Source organism: Astatotilapia calliptera, chromosome 11 (assembly GCF_900246225.1).
Source record: "Astatotilapia calliptera chromosome 11, fAstCal1.2, whole genome shotgun sequence".
Classification (NCBI taxonomy): Eukaryota; Metazoa; Chordata; class Actinopteri; order Cichliformes; family Cichlidae; genus Astatotilapia; species Astatotilapia calliptera.
In genome coordinates, this window is record NC_039312.1 from 27,191,363 (window position 1) to 27,208,422 (window position 17,060).

A 17,060-nucleotide genomic window follows, 5' to 3' on the forward strand; every position below is an offset into this window, starting at 1 on the left:
ATGGTTGTGGTCCTCCTGTGATAGTGATAGGCCGCTTCATTTGCACAGTCAGTATTTTTGCTGGCTTTTCTTCCTGGCTCAACATAGACTTTATAAATATAGCGCTGTCAAAGCTAAACAAACCACAGCAATTTTTTTTGTCCAAACATAGTGTACCACATTTTAAAACCTATACAGCTGCTTTTCCCGTAGCAGTCGTGCTGATTTTAGTTTGAAGCTGTTTTCATTTTACTTCATTAAAATATTAAATATCCCACTCGGCTGCGTGTAGACCCGGCTGTTTCCTACAGGTCACACCCACTCTTTTATGTAAACTGTGTTGACTTATTGATTTGATAGCCAAAAATGATAGCCTACTATGTCTATGTTAGGGACAAGTAATTCTAGATAATTTTAAAAAAAGAAAAAGAAAAAAAAAAGAAGGATTGAACTTATTTTACAGTCATAATCAGGTTAGTTTTCATTGAATTTTAACACATCAATGGGATGATTAGGTTTAATTAGAGCAAATGTATTTAAGAATAAAAGGTAAAGGGAAATCAGTGTCTTAAATTACAATGAATCTTATAATAATGTATATAATAATATGCAATGCTACTGGGCGGATGGAAATAAAAATATATATTCAGCTTTTCCCAAGATCTGGTAAACGATGATCCACAGACAAAGATGTTTAGATTGTGAAAGTTTTATTTTCCACCATTTTGCTTAGAAAACATGTCTCTAACCTGAGAACAGTGAGGCTGCTACACAGAGGAAAAGAGGATTTTTTCTTCCTTTTGCCATTTCAAAAAAAGAAATGCAAGAAAAAAAAAAAGTTAGCCACGAATGACCTTTGATTTCTGATCAACCATCTTTTAAGCAGTACTCATTTCTTCACATTCACGTCTCTCCTCACTGAGGTGTAAAGAAAAAAAAAATCTACTGCAAAACATCTATCATTCGACTTTGGCTAGGAGCCTCATTTGATAGACCAGACACTTGCACTATATCGCCCAGGTTTGAATCCAGTTGTTGCAGCAGAACAGCACTTTTAAAAGCACAAGCAAGTCTGAGATATTAAAATGTGATAGCCAATGTTGCCAGGGGTCTGAGTGTTGGTTTTTCTTTGCTGGATCCTGAGCTGTTGATACAAGGAGAAGCAATCGTGCTCTATTAAGTGAAGTTTGACATCTTTCTTCCACTCACATTTTCCCAAGTGGGAAAAAAAACAAAAAAAACAAAAAAAACAAAAAAAAACCCAAAACACATCATTTATATTCATTCACAAAACCTTCAGCAACATTAATGTTGCCTTTTGCTGTTTGTACAACCAATTACAGTTTACTTATTGTTTGCCTGCGTGGGTGGAGAAATATGTAAGATCGTTTCCAAGTTACCCGCATGCAAACTATTTAGTCTTTTCGTAGAGAATGAGTCATGCTCAACTAAGAACTGCAACACAGAATTTCCGTGTACTCATTTTCTATAGTGAGCAAAGTCTTTGAGCACTGCTCTCCAGGGTGCCCCCCACCCCCTTGTGCGTTGAGCTCCATTTGAAGTGTTGCAATACCAAAATAGAGCAAACAGCTTGAAATGAAACATGGGGATTATTCTTGCATGTACTGGGACACAGGTAAGTCACCCAACAAAGGATGAAAACAAAACCCACAGTACCTAAATATGTGGCAAAAGTTGGGATTTGCCCCGCTCACCTCTCCACAACATGAAGTTTGACGTGTCTGCATGTTCCACATTCTAACATTTCACTTTGTATTTAAATACCACTTCACCAGCAAATGCCCAACACTTCAAGTAAACCACATTTTAGCCTCAGCAAACTGAACTTCATAGATTGCACACACTTTGTTGTAATTGTTTTGACAATTGCCAGCATGGAACTAATGAGTTATTGATTGTTTACTCCCAGAGATAATCTGCTTTAACATTCTGTAACATCTGTATTAAAACATGAGAGGCCATATTTACATAAATCAGCCCAGAATCATCAGCAAGCACAGATTCTTGTTTGTCTTTGGGTCTAGGTAAGCTATGTGTGTCACATTATTTCTGTCTGTAGAATCATGTTTTTCATACTTTGATGTCGGCTTCACTGGATGCATAAATTTCATCGTAACGGGTCTCCATCAAGGATTCTGTCAGCAAACAGACTAATAAATTAAAGGGGCTAAAAACAAAATATTAATACAGAACTCAAAAACACAAACAGAATAAAAGCATGAAGTAAGTCAAAATTAATAACGAGGGAAAGGGTTTGGGAAGGAAAGAAATAATTGCCAAACATCGTAGTCCATGAATGAAGCTACATAAATACAAATAAAGAAGGGCAGCAGAGGGTCTCTTTCATAGCTAGTCCTACAGTAAAGCACCCTGATAAAGGTGAGTGGGCATCTTTTCTTGGAGCACATTTCTACTCAGCTGCAGCGGGTGGTTATCTCAATACGATTGGAAAAGTCAAGTGCAGCCAAAATCGGCTAGTGAAGGGTTCACAACCTGGGAACCCAGGGGAGGATGCATTCACTAAAAAGAAAGTGATTCTCCATAAAGTCTCTCGTTTTTTTTTTCTTGCGTTGTTTCCCACTGTGTCAGTTATATGTCTGAGTGGGTGTGCCCTGCGCTGCTCTTTTGGTTTCATTCACTGTGGTGGCGTTTCTCCAACCATTTCGATGCCGTGCTGCTGGAGTTGCGCTCGGAGCAATGCGTTTTCATTTTTCAGCTCTTCAATCTTAAACCAAAGAAGAAAAAAATGCATCATCCACAACATTCTCCACAGCAAAATACAGCCTTAACTTTACTGACCAAACTTTTTCCTTTGAAAACTAAGAGCTGACTAATGTATACACAGGACTATGCAATCCCTGAGATTAGAGAGCAGCGTGTGTAGACCCTGTAAAACACTGATGCCCACAACCAACTGGATTATCAAATCTTGAGGTATGTCATCTCTGCTACATTTCCCCTGGGCGAATCCTGAATTCATTGCCTCCCCACTGAGGGACTGAGGAAGGATATTCAGCTTTGAGCATCTGAATAAGAATATATCACTGAATCGCTTGCAGACCCAAGATTCAAGCAAGAGACTCAGAGCTGCAAGATTTCACAATACTTTTGAGTGCATTAGCATGCACTTAGTTCTCACACAACCCCTGTGTATATTATTCCCACAGTCTCTCAAAGCACTGATTTCAGGTAACACTTCTCATTATCTGAGTGCAAATTCTTTGATCCACTTTGTCAGGCTGTGATGATCAGCTATGCAGCCTGAAGTCTCAGGGGGTTTGTTTCAGAGAAATGAAGATGCATATGGGGCTAGGTGGATTTCATGCTTCTGAGACTTAAGTGAAAGAATGTTGCATTGAATTATAAAGCAAACTAATCTATTCAATGCAGTGGCAATCTTCACAGCCACATATGAAGCCCACTATGCCGGCCTTATTATGCGCAAGTTTATTTATCTGCTACACCCAACCACCTCAAAGGAGGACTCTGAATTATCATTCATAGCCCTTCTTTACACATTACCAAAGTCACGGAAACTTCGCTTGATGCCCCATTTGCAGCCTAGAGCAAAGGCTGATATTCATACCTGCTGTCTGCACAACTCATTGTCCATTTGTATCCTCTCCACTTCCTTCAAACTCTCTTGCAGCCTCTGGTTGCTTTGCCTCAGCTCACGAATATAGTCACAAGCTTTAGACAGGATGCCTCCTTTGCTCTATAAATACAGAGGCATTGTCACAGTTTTTTTTAAAAAAAAAAAGAAATATCATTATTGTGATAAATATAATTTTTATAGAGTATTAATGAGTCAAGCGCAAATTTAAAAGACAAACAAACTGCTTACTGCTCCGGTTTTGGTGCTATCCATACTGCAGTCTGGGATAATCTTGGAAAGTGTGACAATCCAGTTGTTGATCTTGTCTCTTCGCCGTCTTTCGACTGATGAACAGAGATGAAAGAAGAACTGTTTTTAAAAGGAGTATATGCATACAAGCCATATTTCCAGATTTCTAATTTAAGCTACAGTAAAAGATCACAGGTCATTCTGATTTACAAAACAAGGTTTTCATCTGCCGGATCTCGTCAGTACCGACATTCCTGACTGATTTTGACAGCTCAACAGCAACCTCTAGTGGCTGGTCAAAATTATATGCTGTTTTTTTTTTTTACTCTTAACAGAATATTTTGTGAGGGCTTAGTGATTTTCTTTCATCAAAAAATGTTCCATTTAGGCACCACACGGCATTGTGTTAAGACTGTCTGATGAAATCAAAAGCCACAATCATGACTAATTACCCACCTTCATTATGTTGTGCTCTTCTCCTTTCATCTCTTGGTGTTCGGGGTCCATCCATTTTCCTGCAGATAGACAGGAAATAAAACACTTTTCATGCACTACAATATCTCCCATCTCTGCGCTCCATACAATCGGACACAAATCCAATCCAATCCTCCAAATCCTTTGCCTATTAAAAACCATTCTTCACTGTTATCTTTAAATTCAAGCCTATTGTTATTGCCATTTAAAATGAGCCTCTGAAGATGGTTAGTGCCTTTGGTAGAAATATTAAATGATGCACAGCCCTATGAGGTCACATATGCAGTCCTGACGCCTGCAGCCTTGAGCCAAGCTGCCTTGTCTGGAATACTGAGAATCAGCTAGCCTCCTTACTTTAGCTGGCTGTCCTCTTCCCAGGTGTGGCCTGGAGGAAGTGCAATGCTTTATTATGCTGTAAAATTACAACACTGTAGAAAACCAGATGCTGCTTACTGAAGTTGGAGTGTACACCTAATGACACAACTGTCTCTTGTCTTTGCAACCTCCCCCAGGATTCAGTTAATTAAGTCTCAGAGACGTGACAAGGAGACTTATCATACCACCCACCATGGCATGAAGAGACCAATAACACACTCACACATAATCAAATGTGGTCTAGTGTACACTGAGGGCACCTGCCACATAAAAGGCAGGACCCGGGATGTCCTGACAGAGCATTACATTATAAAAAGGTAATCAATGTTATTCCTTTCAACTAGGTTTAAAGCTGTGGTTGATAGCTGTACAACCAAGTGTTGGTTTCACTAATTGAACACCGGGGACTACAAAATTCTGAGAATAAATTAAACTACTTCTTATTGCCACTGCAATTTTGCCTGCAATTTGTGTGACGTAATAAATGACCAATGAGGTTGTTTGTCTTCATTGTCTTTCTTAAAACAAATCTTTTCTAGTCTACTGCAGAGAATTTGTGTCCAATCAACACAACTTGACTGCTGATAGCTTCGTTTGAGATAGTCAGCTAAGCCAAACGGCTCTCTCACATGTATCTCAACACATCTTAATGGGATTTCAGCTGTATAATGGATTCAGCAGCCAAACAGTACTCTTAGGCAAAGTGTTAAAATATGTGGATGGCGGTTTGAATAACTAAATGTACATGCCTAGAGGAATGTTTTTTCCCTGCACACCTCTTTTAAGTGCCCCCGAGAGTAAAGGCTGCCAGAGAAACCCCAAAAATTATGAGTACGTTTCCTCTGGTAGAAGACTTTCCATATGTTGAATACAGCATGTATAAAACAAAAAACGTCTGCACAATTTTTTATTGATCTTTAAAATGACAAATGTAATCATTTACCAATGCACCTCCACTCTCCACCCTCTTCCAAAGTTTTGCTTTTATGTCACCAAGCCATGGCCTTGACAATATTTCATTAAATTACACAGTGAAAAACAAGAGACTGCAGGCTGAGATTCAGATCACCTCGATGGATGAGTTCAGAAAAATAATTCTAAAAAAAATAAAATAATAATAATTACATTAAAAAAAAAAAAAAAAAAAAAAAAGATCCTGTGTATATTACTGTCATTGTCTCAAAAAAATGAGCACAAAAATTTGTGATTATTAGCTAGTTAGTCACAAATAACTACTTATTTTGAAAGTAGATGTTCCAAGTGAAAGCACATGGCTTCCATTGGCTCAATTTATCTCAATAGCCCTGTCATATCAACAAAATGCACTTAAAGAGCAAATGCTGTCCATATAGTTTTATGACCAACTTTAAAACTAGGCTGAAAGAGAACCAAACTCAAATGGCTACAACAAAGGACACTTTGAAAATTATACTAAAATAAAAGTGTGGAGTGAGCCATTTGTTTCCAGATGGAGAACAATGACCTGATTTCTAGGTCCTAATGGAAAAATACATTTGCCACAAGCAGTACTAACAACAATGGATCAGGGTCAGCACTGAAAAATTGCTACATCTGTGTCTCACACATCAAGAGCAGGGAGAATCACCAGGGAGGAAGGGAGGGGTGGAGAAAAGTGAAGGGCAGAGGTTTGTGTGCTTCTTTGCTTCTTGTGATCTAATTTGATTAGTTCATTTGCTGTAAGTGGGGAGAAATGTGGAAACTGTCCTCACCAGTTTAAAACTTCATGTTGCAGCAGCTCGTTTTCATCTCTGTGAATGGCAGATAGGTTGGGTAGTTTTCATTCACTTTGCTCACATGCCAACGAAAACGTCACGGTTCATCACTTTACATGTAAATATAATTCTATTTGAAGTCACTGAAAATCATAAATTATTCATGTACAAATAAGTCACAACTCCCCTTAAATGTGTCCTGAACAGAAGAACAAAAAAATAATCTCTAGTTCTTGGAAAAATAAATAAATAAACACATAAATAAATAAATGAGAAATGAAATGTAAAAAAAACAGCTTAGATAGAAGATAAATAGAAGATAAAGTGCTGTATCCTGGTTGCTATTCTCCTTATAGCAGTGTTATCTGATTGACCACAATCCCATCACTTTCACGAGTTAAAGGTTAAGTATAGGCCTGGATGAAATCAGAGGAATATTCACTTAGGTTCGGAGCTAACTCAATTTGAAATTGGGTCATGTGTTAATTTTTAAGTGACCAACCAGGCAAAAAACTGGCTCGTACCAAACAGGGTACAAAAAAAACAAAACAAAACAAAAAAACAAAACCTAGCCGACATTCATGAGCCTTGAATCTCACAGGGCTATGGCTCTTGTGCCGGTGTGTTTTGGCACTCAAATGAACCATGAAATAAATAAATAAAGCTTGTTTAAATTCCCTTTTCTGAATAAAAATCAGTAGTAGGCCAAAACCAGCTTGGTTCGCATGCAATTAAAATTAAAACACTTTGCTCAGGTGAGCCTGCTGATGATCTTAATAACAGCAATCACCAGCATGTGGCTAACAGTTGGAGAGTCTGAGATGGATCCCTTTGATGCATGATTAGAATAATGCACGTTGTGAATTTTAGCGATAAACAGTATGAGAGTTCGAAAGGTTAAAAAAAAAAGAAAAAAAAAAGATGTGTGGCTACCATGTGCTAAAAAAAGAAAAAAAGAAATCCTTAAAAATCAATCATAACCATGAACTCGGGGTGAACACAAGAGAGATTACCTGGGCAGAAAAACAGCCTTGAGTAAAAGAAAACAGCAGTGGCAGCAAGGCTGAGAAATTTGAGCCTTGCAGTTGTTCAAATGGACGTCACAGTAGTCTTTCAGTCATGTTTGAATAGAACATTCATTCATATGAGACAATTCTCTTTTGCTCAGATAGATTACTACTAATACATCATTCCAATCTGCTGCATTGCAGTTTAACCCCCTCTACTTCTACACTCCCCTCTTGCATTAGCAGTTACAGTTATAGCGTGCTAAATACTGATTTTGAAAATACATCTCATTTAAACTCTGAATTTAGGAAACTATTTTAAACGGCTTATTACGACATATTCACCCTTTCATTTTTTAGCTTCTGTTCTGCCACCTTGATTCGAGCATTTTGCGGATCAATATCTTGGCTTTTTGAAACTAGATGTATGAGAAAGGGGTAGATCTGACTCCAAAACCAACACAGCAGCAACCCTTTTTAGTCACACGGTTGAAACATACACTGCTTTACTGTATACCTTAAAACAGGAATGATAATTCACAAAATGAACATCTTGCTATGTTAAATAAGACTTTATTGCCTTTTCAATGCATCACAATCTTAGAGGCTTTTTGAAAAAGTGCAACAATTTTTTTTTATATTGCTGTTATATTTATCTTTTAATGATAATCTATGCCCTCGTTGTTATGACAGTACTAATTCAGACTCTGATGGATACCATTTCTTGAAAGGATGTGTTTTGTAGAGATGCACTCTGAAGCATTAAGAGAGCAGAGCCACACTGCTAAACACAAATCATTTATTGCTGCAATAAATGCGTAAAGCCCTTATCAAAATTAACTGAAACCTATCATAGTAACTTTATTATTATGATATTAGATGTATTTAACAGCTTTTGTCATTAAATCTACTTTTAAACTCCACTGAAATTAAAACATGCCTAGTTTTATGTGTCTCAAGCTGCACTGGCAATATTGTTTCCATCACATAAACAGCAGATGACAGAGATGATACTTACGCAGGGTATGGCTGTGTTCGTGGGGCAATGGTTCGTGGTGTGCCTGTCTGAATGACATCAGGAGGGGTCATCATCACATAAAACTGACCTGTGGAAGGCACAGGTGTAATCAGTCAACAATGAAGAGTAAGACAGCTCAACATTTCACAGAAGACTGACTTGATTCATTAAATTTTTTAAGTGCTTATCCAACGAGGATCCAGGGGAAGGTGGCTGGAGCTTGTCCCAGCTGAAATTGGACAACAGGCAGGGACAAGTTGCCAGCTCAACACAGGGCTAACACAAAGAGCCAGGCAACCATTTAAACTCACATGCACACCTACGACTGATTCAGAATCACCGACTGACCTAACGTGCATGTCATTAAACTGTGGGAGGAAAGTAGAGAAAAGCCACATCTGGCACAACGATAAAATAACACAGAAATCCTTAAGCCAACTAGCAAAGTGGAACCCCGAAATTTCTTGTAAGGATGCAACTGTGCCAACTGTGTAGAAACAGGCTCAACTCTCATGTACAATCAAGATGTAGACAGAAGAATATTCTACTAACACTACTCATCCATACCATATTCATTCAAGAGCCAAAACATCATCAAGAAATAAATCCACTTATTTTATCTTAAGCCACCTAATCTTGTCATCTGGGTCAGCAAGATGGCAGACCTGGCCTGACAAACAAAATGAGCAACACAATTTTCTGCCACAAAAAAACAAAAAACAAAAACTATCCACAAAAAATGAAGGTCCTCTCACAGAAAACCTTCCCAAATAACAGGTCTTGACACAGACATTCAGCCTGTAGTTATTTCTATTTCAAAGAATGTGATCAAGGACTAAAACGCAGAATCAGTCACTAACAGAAAACACACAAGAAAATCAGTATTTCTCAGATGAAAACAGCAAGGTACATTCAGTCTTTTAACCAGGCACTCTGGCTTTCCAATCTGCTGCTAAAGCAGACTGCAGATGCTCCCTCTGAATGAGGCCACGTCTTAATGTTTTAAGATGCTCAATGCACATTAAGTGCTTTGCTTTTTATATCAAACTGCATTAACACTTTGGCTCCAATCTCACTCTTAAAGCTGCACCTAGCCGAGCCTATTATACAAGTTACAGCTGAGGTGCATCAACTGATATGGCCTTAAGGGTATCTGACTTCTGTGGGTTTAAGTCATGTGATGGAAGTAGACACACAATGCTCAACGAGAGAGAAAAGCAGTGTGTGTGTGGATGTGCTGCATGAGCTTGACAAGCTATGTCTGTAATTAGCAATGGATGAGCTACATCAAAGAAACCTAATGATTTAAGGAATCAATGCAATGACCTTGTGTGACCCCAGATGTGCCTCTACATAGGTGTTTTACTGGAGCGTGACTGAGCTCAGGTGGGGTTTTAAACTCATTTCATTTTTGTGTTTTTTAATCATGTTTATGAGTTGGATTACAAAATAACAGAAAAAAGTAAATCATTTTTTGTTCTTTTACTATGAAAGTTTCAGTGCCATGTGCCTGCTACTTGTTTGTGTAGTTTTGCTGCCACAAACTACTACATACATCCATATGTATGTTATAGTCAGCAAAATATTGTCTTATTTCTATGTGTCCAAAGTATCCATCTCTCTCAAGAAGACACAAACAATGCATAATGTAAGGTCACATTGGATATTAGGGGTGGGTGATGTAGTCTCAAAATTATATCACAGTAGTTCAAGGAAATGTTATTTTTGATGACACAGAAGAAAAATATTGAACATTTTATTGGTGATTGCAGCTTGCAGGCAGCAGCATTTATTAGTGCAAACAAAATGAAGGGAATTCTCCACGCTTTTTTCCTTTTAGGTAAAATAAAATATAACTGTCTAACATTTTAGTTTAACAAAAAAGCAACTTAAACCAGCCACACTTTAGCAGCCTGCACTGTTACACTTAATTGTTTTTGTGGAACTGTGTAATTCCAGTTTATTAAATTACAAAGCTGTAATTTATTATACGTATTAGTGGTAAGTGAGACAATGAGCGAGAGTTACATTTAATTGTTTTTGTGGTATTTTTCTTCCAACGCACAAAAACAGATTTACATTTTTAGTTAAGAGCACATAATAAAATTGAAATTTAACAATATTTTTTATCCAGAATTTTGGATTTTGCTTGGAGCTTTTTAAACAACTGCTTAGTGCCCTACTTTTCTACCATGTAACACATGAGTAATTTTCATGCAATGCTTGCTTTTCCAGTCATACCAAATGCAACTAGAGTAATAGCTGCATTTGTTTATTTTTGTGTCAGCTAGCATCTTCTTCATAGCCTGGTTGTATGCCCTTTGCTTCAAGTGGTGAAACAAATTTGCTGTTTCTACTTTTAGGGTGAACTGTTTTCTTGTGTATTTTGCAAAGCATTGGTCACTAAATCATCACTGGAGGCTAACATGTAGTTCTCAGTCTAAGACATGCTTGGACTTGTTGTGTACCCTAGCAAACATAAATGCTATATTTATCAAGACGAGACACTTTTATGTATCGCAAATAGTTATACCAAAATTATTGTGGACAATATGATATCGTATGAGGTATAGGGCTAAAATCTTAAATGTGGCACTTGAACTGTCTCTTTCAGCCTTGGGTCTATAGATTTATGTTGGAGATACGTTGAATCCCAGTTTCAAGCATTTTTAGACCCCAAGTCTGGGCCAAAATGACAGCAAGAAGCACCGCCAGCAGCAGGAACACTGGGTGATGAATTACAAGTTCCTACAATAACTCCTGTCCAGGCTGTACATTCTCCTACATAAAATCCTTAGAGACCCACAATGTTCGACTCTTTCATAACAATCCTGAAGACAAATAATGACCATCCAACAGTCAACTGCCAGCCAGCAGTAACAGTGTTCTTGCTAGTTCTAGCGGAATAATCCATAATAGGTAGATGGCAGTTTTTTGTTTTGTTTATTTTTTAGTTTAAAAAAAAAAAAAGGCATTAAAGCCTAGATCTTGTTCTCTAGGTCAACTGAGCACTTACAGCGCTCAGCGAACACAGCTTCAGCCAATGATAGCCTGACCTGGACAACCAGCATAAAACCACAAGGACGGGTAGTACAGCCAGATGATGGCATATGGTAGGAAAGAGGAAGAGAAGCAGAATAGGAAGACATGTGACATGAAGTAGACAAGTAAACATGGTAAGCATGGCAAATTTAATTTTGGCGTCTGATAATATTTGACTTGGAGGAGGCAAACTCTAGTCATGGCAAAAAATGTTTCCATCACATTACCAAGTTAGGAATCTGAAACAGATTAAAATGAGCTGCTGGGTATGTGCAATTTAAAATATTTCTCATAATTATTACAACTTTAATAAAGATCTAATGACCCTTGAAAATTGCTGATTCACAGTTGGAGAAAACTGCGTTCTCCAGCATCATAAATTATATTTTAAAATAACTTACTGATCAAAAATATCCAAATGGGGGGGAAGGAATCACAGAGCAAATTGATTCTGCAACACATATTTAGGTTTATCATGTGTAAAAAAAAAAAATATATATATATATATATATATATAAATAAAAGCAAGTGCAATTGTCATTATCATCTTTGGATTGCTTTGCTTCTTCCTCACCAAATATATGTTAGTGAACATATGTAAATATGAATTGAACATGTATTACTTCACCCAATTTTGTCATATAAAGCACCACCAGTGGGATTCGTGGGTTAGTCACCCAAGCTGGTGAGGAAATCTATTTATAAAAGCTACATAGAGAATGAAAATATTGATATTTAGAGGCTCAGCATAGATAATTTATCTCAACAGGGAGGGATTAGATATATTGCTTATTCTTTGTATCTGCTGTAAATGGCCCTGATTTCTTTGTTATCAGCTCAAACTGTCAGGATCGTGTTTCACTAATAAAAAAAAAAAAAAAAAAGGACAGCTATTCTCTCCTTAAGGTACTTCAAAACACACTTCTGTTTGTCACTGAAAATAATAGCTTAATTAGCTCTGCAGCACTGTGATAAGCCCCAGCCCAAATTAGGTGTGAGAACTGACTCACCCCCTGCCTGTGTGAGTGTGGGGTCCGTGGCGGCCTGCACAGACACAGTCCCGTCGCTCACCGCAGTTGCGGGGAAGTAAGCGAAGCGGGTCTCCCCTCCCACTGCCTCTCCTGCTGGGCTTCCTCCATTACTGAAAGGGTTCTGGATCACAGCCTGTGACAGATAAGAGAGAGACAGAGGAGAGCCATGAACAAGCAGCAATGGAGCAGTCACAGCAGGTAAACGCACACCTCATCCTCTGTCAGACTCAATACTGGTATCCCTGCTAAACCCCCCCAAGCAAGACACAGTTCCATTTGACAGCTAGGATAAAGGGAGGCAAAGAAGCAGCAGTGATCTTGTTAGCAGGGATAATAGCAAGGTCAGTAAAGCCATCAGTATAGCACTAATGAAAACAAATTTGGTCTGTTCTTGCTAGAAAAATTGCATATTTTTAGCTCAAACTGTGCTCCGACTGTTACTGCAGTTCTTGTGCAACAACTATTGGCACTACACACATTGAAACTATACACCTATGTGACTCACTTTGTGTTGACTAGATATTATATTCGGGCACACAATTCACTCTTTAGACTATTTTTCCATCTTGGCAAGCTTAGAGAAATTACACCCGCTGCTGCAATTTCAGTGAATCAGTGAAGTAGAGATGATGTGATATGGAAAACTGGTGAGAATAACTGATAATAATAGATATACAACACCGTTTTTTTTTTTTAACTTTACGTTTTTGAATTATATATACAGATAAAGCAAAAAGCTTTATCTTTTTGCTTTATCTGTATAGCTTTATCTGTATACTCAAAAGTACTCACAACAGTTCACAATTTGCTAATAAGCATAATTGTTTTTAGGAGTAACCAAAACAACACACCTTTCTGCAAGTTGATACTATTTTACCAGCTTGAAACCAAAAACTGGTTACACCATCTTGTTTCACTCATAGACAGCAATCTTTGTTAGTGTTGGTCTGCATAAAACATTACATAAAGCGGGAAAAAAAAAAAAAAAACATGACCCAACACAAGAGCATGGCTGTGTGCCTTACTTACAGCCACACTCTGCACTGTCAGACATAATTTATAGCTAAAATAATATTACTGAGACAGTAATAACTTCATATACCTACTTTTCAGCCAATAGATGTATATACTGATCCATGATATATTTCATGTCTTTAACAGTATTTGTAAACTTGATGTTTTAAAACATGACAAGCGTGTACAAAGAAACAAAAGAAATTAGAATAACACTGGTTTTAGTTGTTTTCAGTGAGACTGTTGCAAATGAAAATACGCAGAAATTAACTTCCACCTTATCCTTTAACACGTAAATAAAGAAAGCAAGCTTTAAAAAACGGTTTAAACTACTAGTGGTTTCCCTTTGGTCCAGTCAAAAGTGTAAAATTTTGATACCTGTGCCACAGCTTGAGGAGCCCCGGTGAATGCAGCTGTTGAGACAACGCTCACTGCTCCTCCTGCATCATCTCTTCCATCAAGGTGTTGGTCAGTCACCTGGACAACACGATACGTCACCTGCACAGACGAAAAACAAATTTGGGTAAAAAGAGAGAATAAGAAGAAAACAAAGAGAGCAACTAGTTGCTTCTCCATTTATATCCTTACTCTATGTATTTTTTTTTTTGCATTATTCAATCATACCGTGTATAAAACAGCACCTTACCTGACTTGTTGATTTGTTTATCATATCTGTTGCTTCCGTACTGCTCAGCCTAGTATCCTGACACTACAGTACTAACCTCACTTGTGCATTGATCTCACCATCCCACAATATGCTTACGCTTCAGAATGCGCCTGATTTAATTTTAAATAGCAAGGAAAATGAGCTTGTTTGTTCGAAGAATCAGTATTTGTATCCCTCTATCATGTGACTTTCCTCCTGACTGACATGTGACAGCAGTCTCATGCCAATCCCAGACCAGACTGAAATCACATGATTGCTCACACTAGTCTTGTTTATGCCTGAACCACATGGATCACTGACTCAATTTCCTCCAGCGCAAACCACCCAGTAAGGGTAAACCAACATGAATGTCACAATACCTTTTTTTAGTGTATATGCTGGCATTACTGACCCATTGTTTACCACTGACCAACAGTGGTGTGAAAACCACATAGTGAACAGGAAGGAGACACTTTTGTACAAAGGTCAACAGTCAATTTTGAGGCTATAAAAAAAAAGACTATAAACATTGATACCTTCAGGGAATTTACTGAGTGCTTTCCTCCTGACTTTGTAATAGAGGAGGGTGTCAAAGCACACAGAAAAAGAAAAACAATCAGATAAAAAGAAAATGTAAGCCTAAACATTAAGGACTGTCGTCGGGAGTATGGTTCTTCAACATATATAATCACTCACTGTTGTTTGCCATATGTCCAAGCATCTTTTCAACCACCTCCATCAATATGCAGCTGAGAGTTCTCAGTTGGTAATTATCGTGCTGCACAAACACCCCATGGACATTTATCCACTCTGTGCTGTTTGTGTACTCTCATAAGTGCTAAACAGAGGCAATTTATTCTAACTGTCTAGGCCCTTATGCAATTAGGAACACTTAGACGCTTTCTGAAATGGGTATTAAACAGCAACAATCAGTAGTGTCCACACTTCCATCCATTAACTACTTACCTGCCCACCCTCGGTGCGGAACTGATATTGTATGTTATGGTCACCAAATGTTGCAGCCTGAGGTACACTGGCTATTGTAACAGCTGTCTGCTCTTCTCCTGTTCCGTCTTCAAGGGAAAAGGGGGATAAAGAAACAGGAGTTAGAATGGAAAAAGTAACTAAACAGCTAACAAGCCCCGAGTGTAGCTGCAAATAACGAAGCTCAATGTTGCAGCACATAAAGAAAAGCAAGTGTACTGAGGAAAGAGCTTGTGGCTTTTTTTTTTTTATAAAGTATTGTGTACGCACACAAAACTACAGTGTGATCAAAGACCGCTTAGTAAATAAATCCTTACCTTCAGATCCCTGGACAACCTCCTCTTCTTGTTTTTCTTGGCTGCAAAGCGGATACAGAAATACCTCAGTTGTTAGAAGCTACGCAACCAGCTAATGTTTGTGAAAATTATATATCAATGTATTAAATGAAAGTAATAACTGACCCTCCACTTCACCGTAAGGGGTGGCAAGTGATGTCTGGGAAGTCAGTCAGCCAGCAGGACAATTATAATGAAAAACACAGCACAGCAACTGCCCTTGGTTTACCAAGAGTGGCTGAGAATAGTTATTTGTTTTAAAAGCTAGCTTAAGCTCTCTTAGCTGTTAACTATGAACACTACTATTCTTGGATATAACCAAGTTATACCGCTTAAAGAGTTGTCCACCTGTGTTGCTAACTTAGCTGTAGTCTACACATTAAATTCGTTTTGACAACACTTTATAAGTAAGGCCTTGGTTAGCGTCGTAAACTAGCTGTGTGAAATAGCATGTTGCGGCTAGCTTCTTTCAGTTAGCCATTTTGACCGAGTTACCTTGCGGTGTCCAGACTCTGTTCAAGCATATCCATCAGTGTTGAAATAAAAAGTGATATTCGGTGTCACAGACGGAGATGGAAGTGCTGATCACGGGAACAAACACTCGGGTCATGTGAGAGAGACAGCCCAGGACACGTGAGGTACGGCTCGGTGTCGAAGTTAAAATGGAGGCCGCTGCTGATGTCGCTGGGTGATCCGAGGTAACTCCTCTCGATCAGCTGTCGCGCCGGAGGGATTTGCTGCTTGCCGGGGACCACGGTCGATAACGTTTCGCTACGGTTTCTCACCCCCACCGGTGACCATAAAAGTGCGAATTAACATCAGCTAGAGCGTGGGGAAGACACTGAGTGTTGCAAACCAATTAAAATGCAAACAAAAAGCTTCTCTGTCGGTGACCTGGGAGTAACGAACAGGCTCCACAAGTAACTTATGCACGTAGCTTTTTAAAAAAATTATTATTAATGCGCGAGAGAGTGGCACGATGTTCTGGCTCAGATCTGAACCAGCAAGGTATTAATGCCACATTGTTATTATTTATGAGCGCATTAGTCTTCGTTAACACCAAGACTTGCGTACAAAGTGGCATTTAAGTGTATTCTAATAACAAAAAACAAAATAAACTTAGAAGATTATTTCAAACTATTCTTTTATTTTTGCCTCCACGATTTTACTAATTATTGCGGGCCAAAAGAAGAAAAACAAAACAAACTGAAGTCGAAAGAAAGAAAGTAAAGCAAAACAAGTGTGCTAATAACACATTTTCAGTGAACACTGGACATATTATATTATACATATTAACCCCCTAAGAAACGAAATCTTTTATGGCATGCATTTTTACTTTATCTTTGCTATTTGGGCTGATTGGGACCTGATGAATGTAAAAACAAAGAATTACGTGATTTTTTTTATACCTGATTTTTGTTTCTGAGAAAAATAAGATCCACATATGAGGACATTCGTTTTAAATTTCGATAGAACAGTGGCAAGTATAATGTCCTTGTAAGTGGATATCAGGCCCTTGAAGAGCCAAATTTTGTATTTTGGTAGACAACCCAAAAA

The 17,060-nt window shown here is 38.1% G+C and overlaps 1 protein-coding gene across 2 annotated transcripts; it reads right to left on the reverse strand.

Moving 5' to 3' along the window:
- Nucleotides 1–672: 672 nt before the first annotated feature.
- usf2l (upstream transcription factor 2, c-fos interacting-like) lies at nt 673–16,473 on the reverse strand. 2 transcript variants are annotated; one of them, XM_026184500.1, is made up of 11 exons: nt 15,999–16,472; nt 15,486–15,526; nt 15,151–15,257; nt 13,917–14,036; nt 12,504–12,657; nt 8,452–8,539; nt 6,424–6,462; nt 4,301–4,359; nt 3,845–3,939; nt 3,587–3,715; nt 673–2,725 (listed from the first exon to the last, which is right to left on the reverse strand). In XM_026184500.1, the coding sequence occupies exons 1-11, from the start codon at nt 16,031–16,033 to the stop codon at nt 2,636–2,638; spliced, it is 957 nt and encodes a 318-aa protein (XP_026040285.1). In that variant the 5' UTR covers nt 16,034–16,472; the 3' UTR covers nt 673–2,635. The 2 variants fall into 2 exon arrangements, with proteins under 2 accessions (XP_026040285.1, XP_026040286.1); XM_026184501.1 differs by lacking the exon at nt 6,424–6,462 and having other exon boundaries at nt 15,999–16,473.
- Nucleotides 16,474–17,060: the final 587 nt, after the last annotated feature.

Bases quoted from the DNA above. Each gene is read 5' to 3' on its own strand.
- usf2l (XM_026184500.1), bottom strand. From the start codon at position 16,033: ATGGATATGCTTGAACAGAGTCTGGACACCGCAAG. The intron at 15,527-15,998 runs GTAACTCGGTCA...TCCGCTTTGCAG, and splicing joins CAGAGTCTGGACACCGCAAG to CCAAGAAAAACAAGAAGAGG. The intron at 12,658-13,916 runs GTATCAAAATTT...TATCTGTCACAG, and splicing joins CTCCTCAAGCTGTGGCACAG to GCTGTGATCCAGAACCCTTT.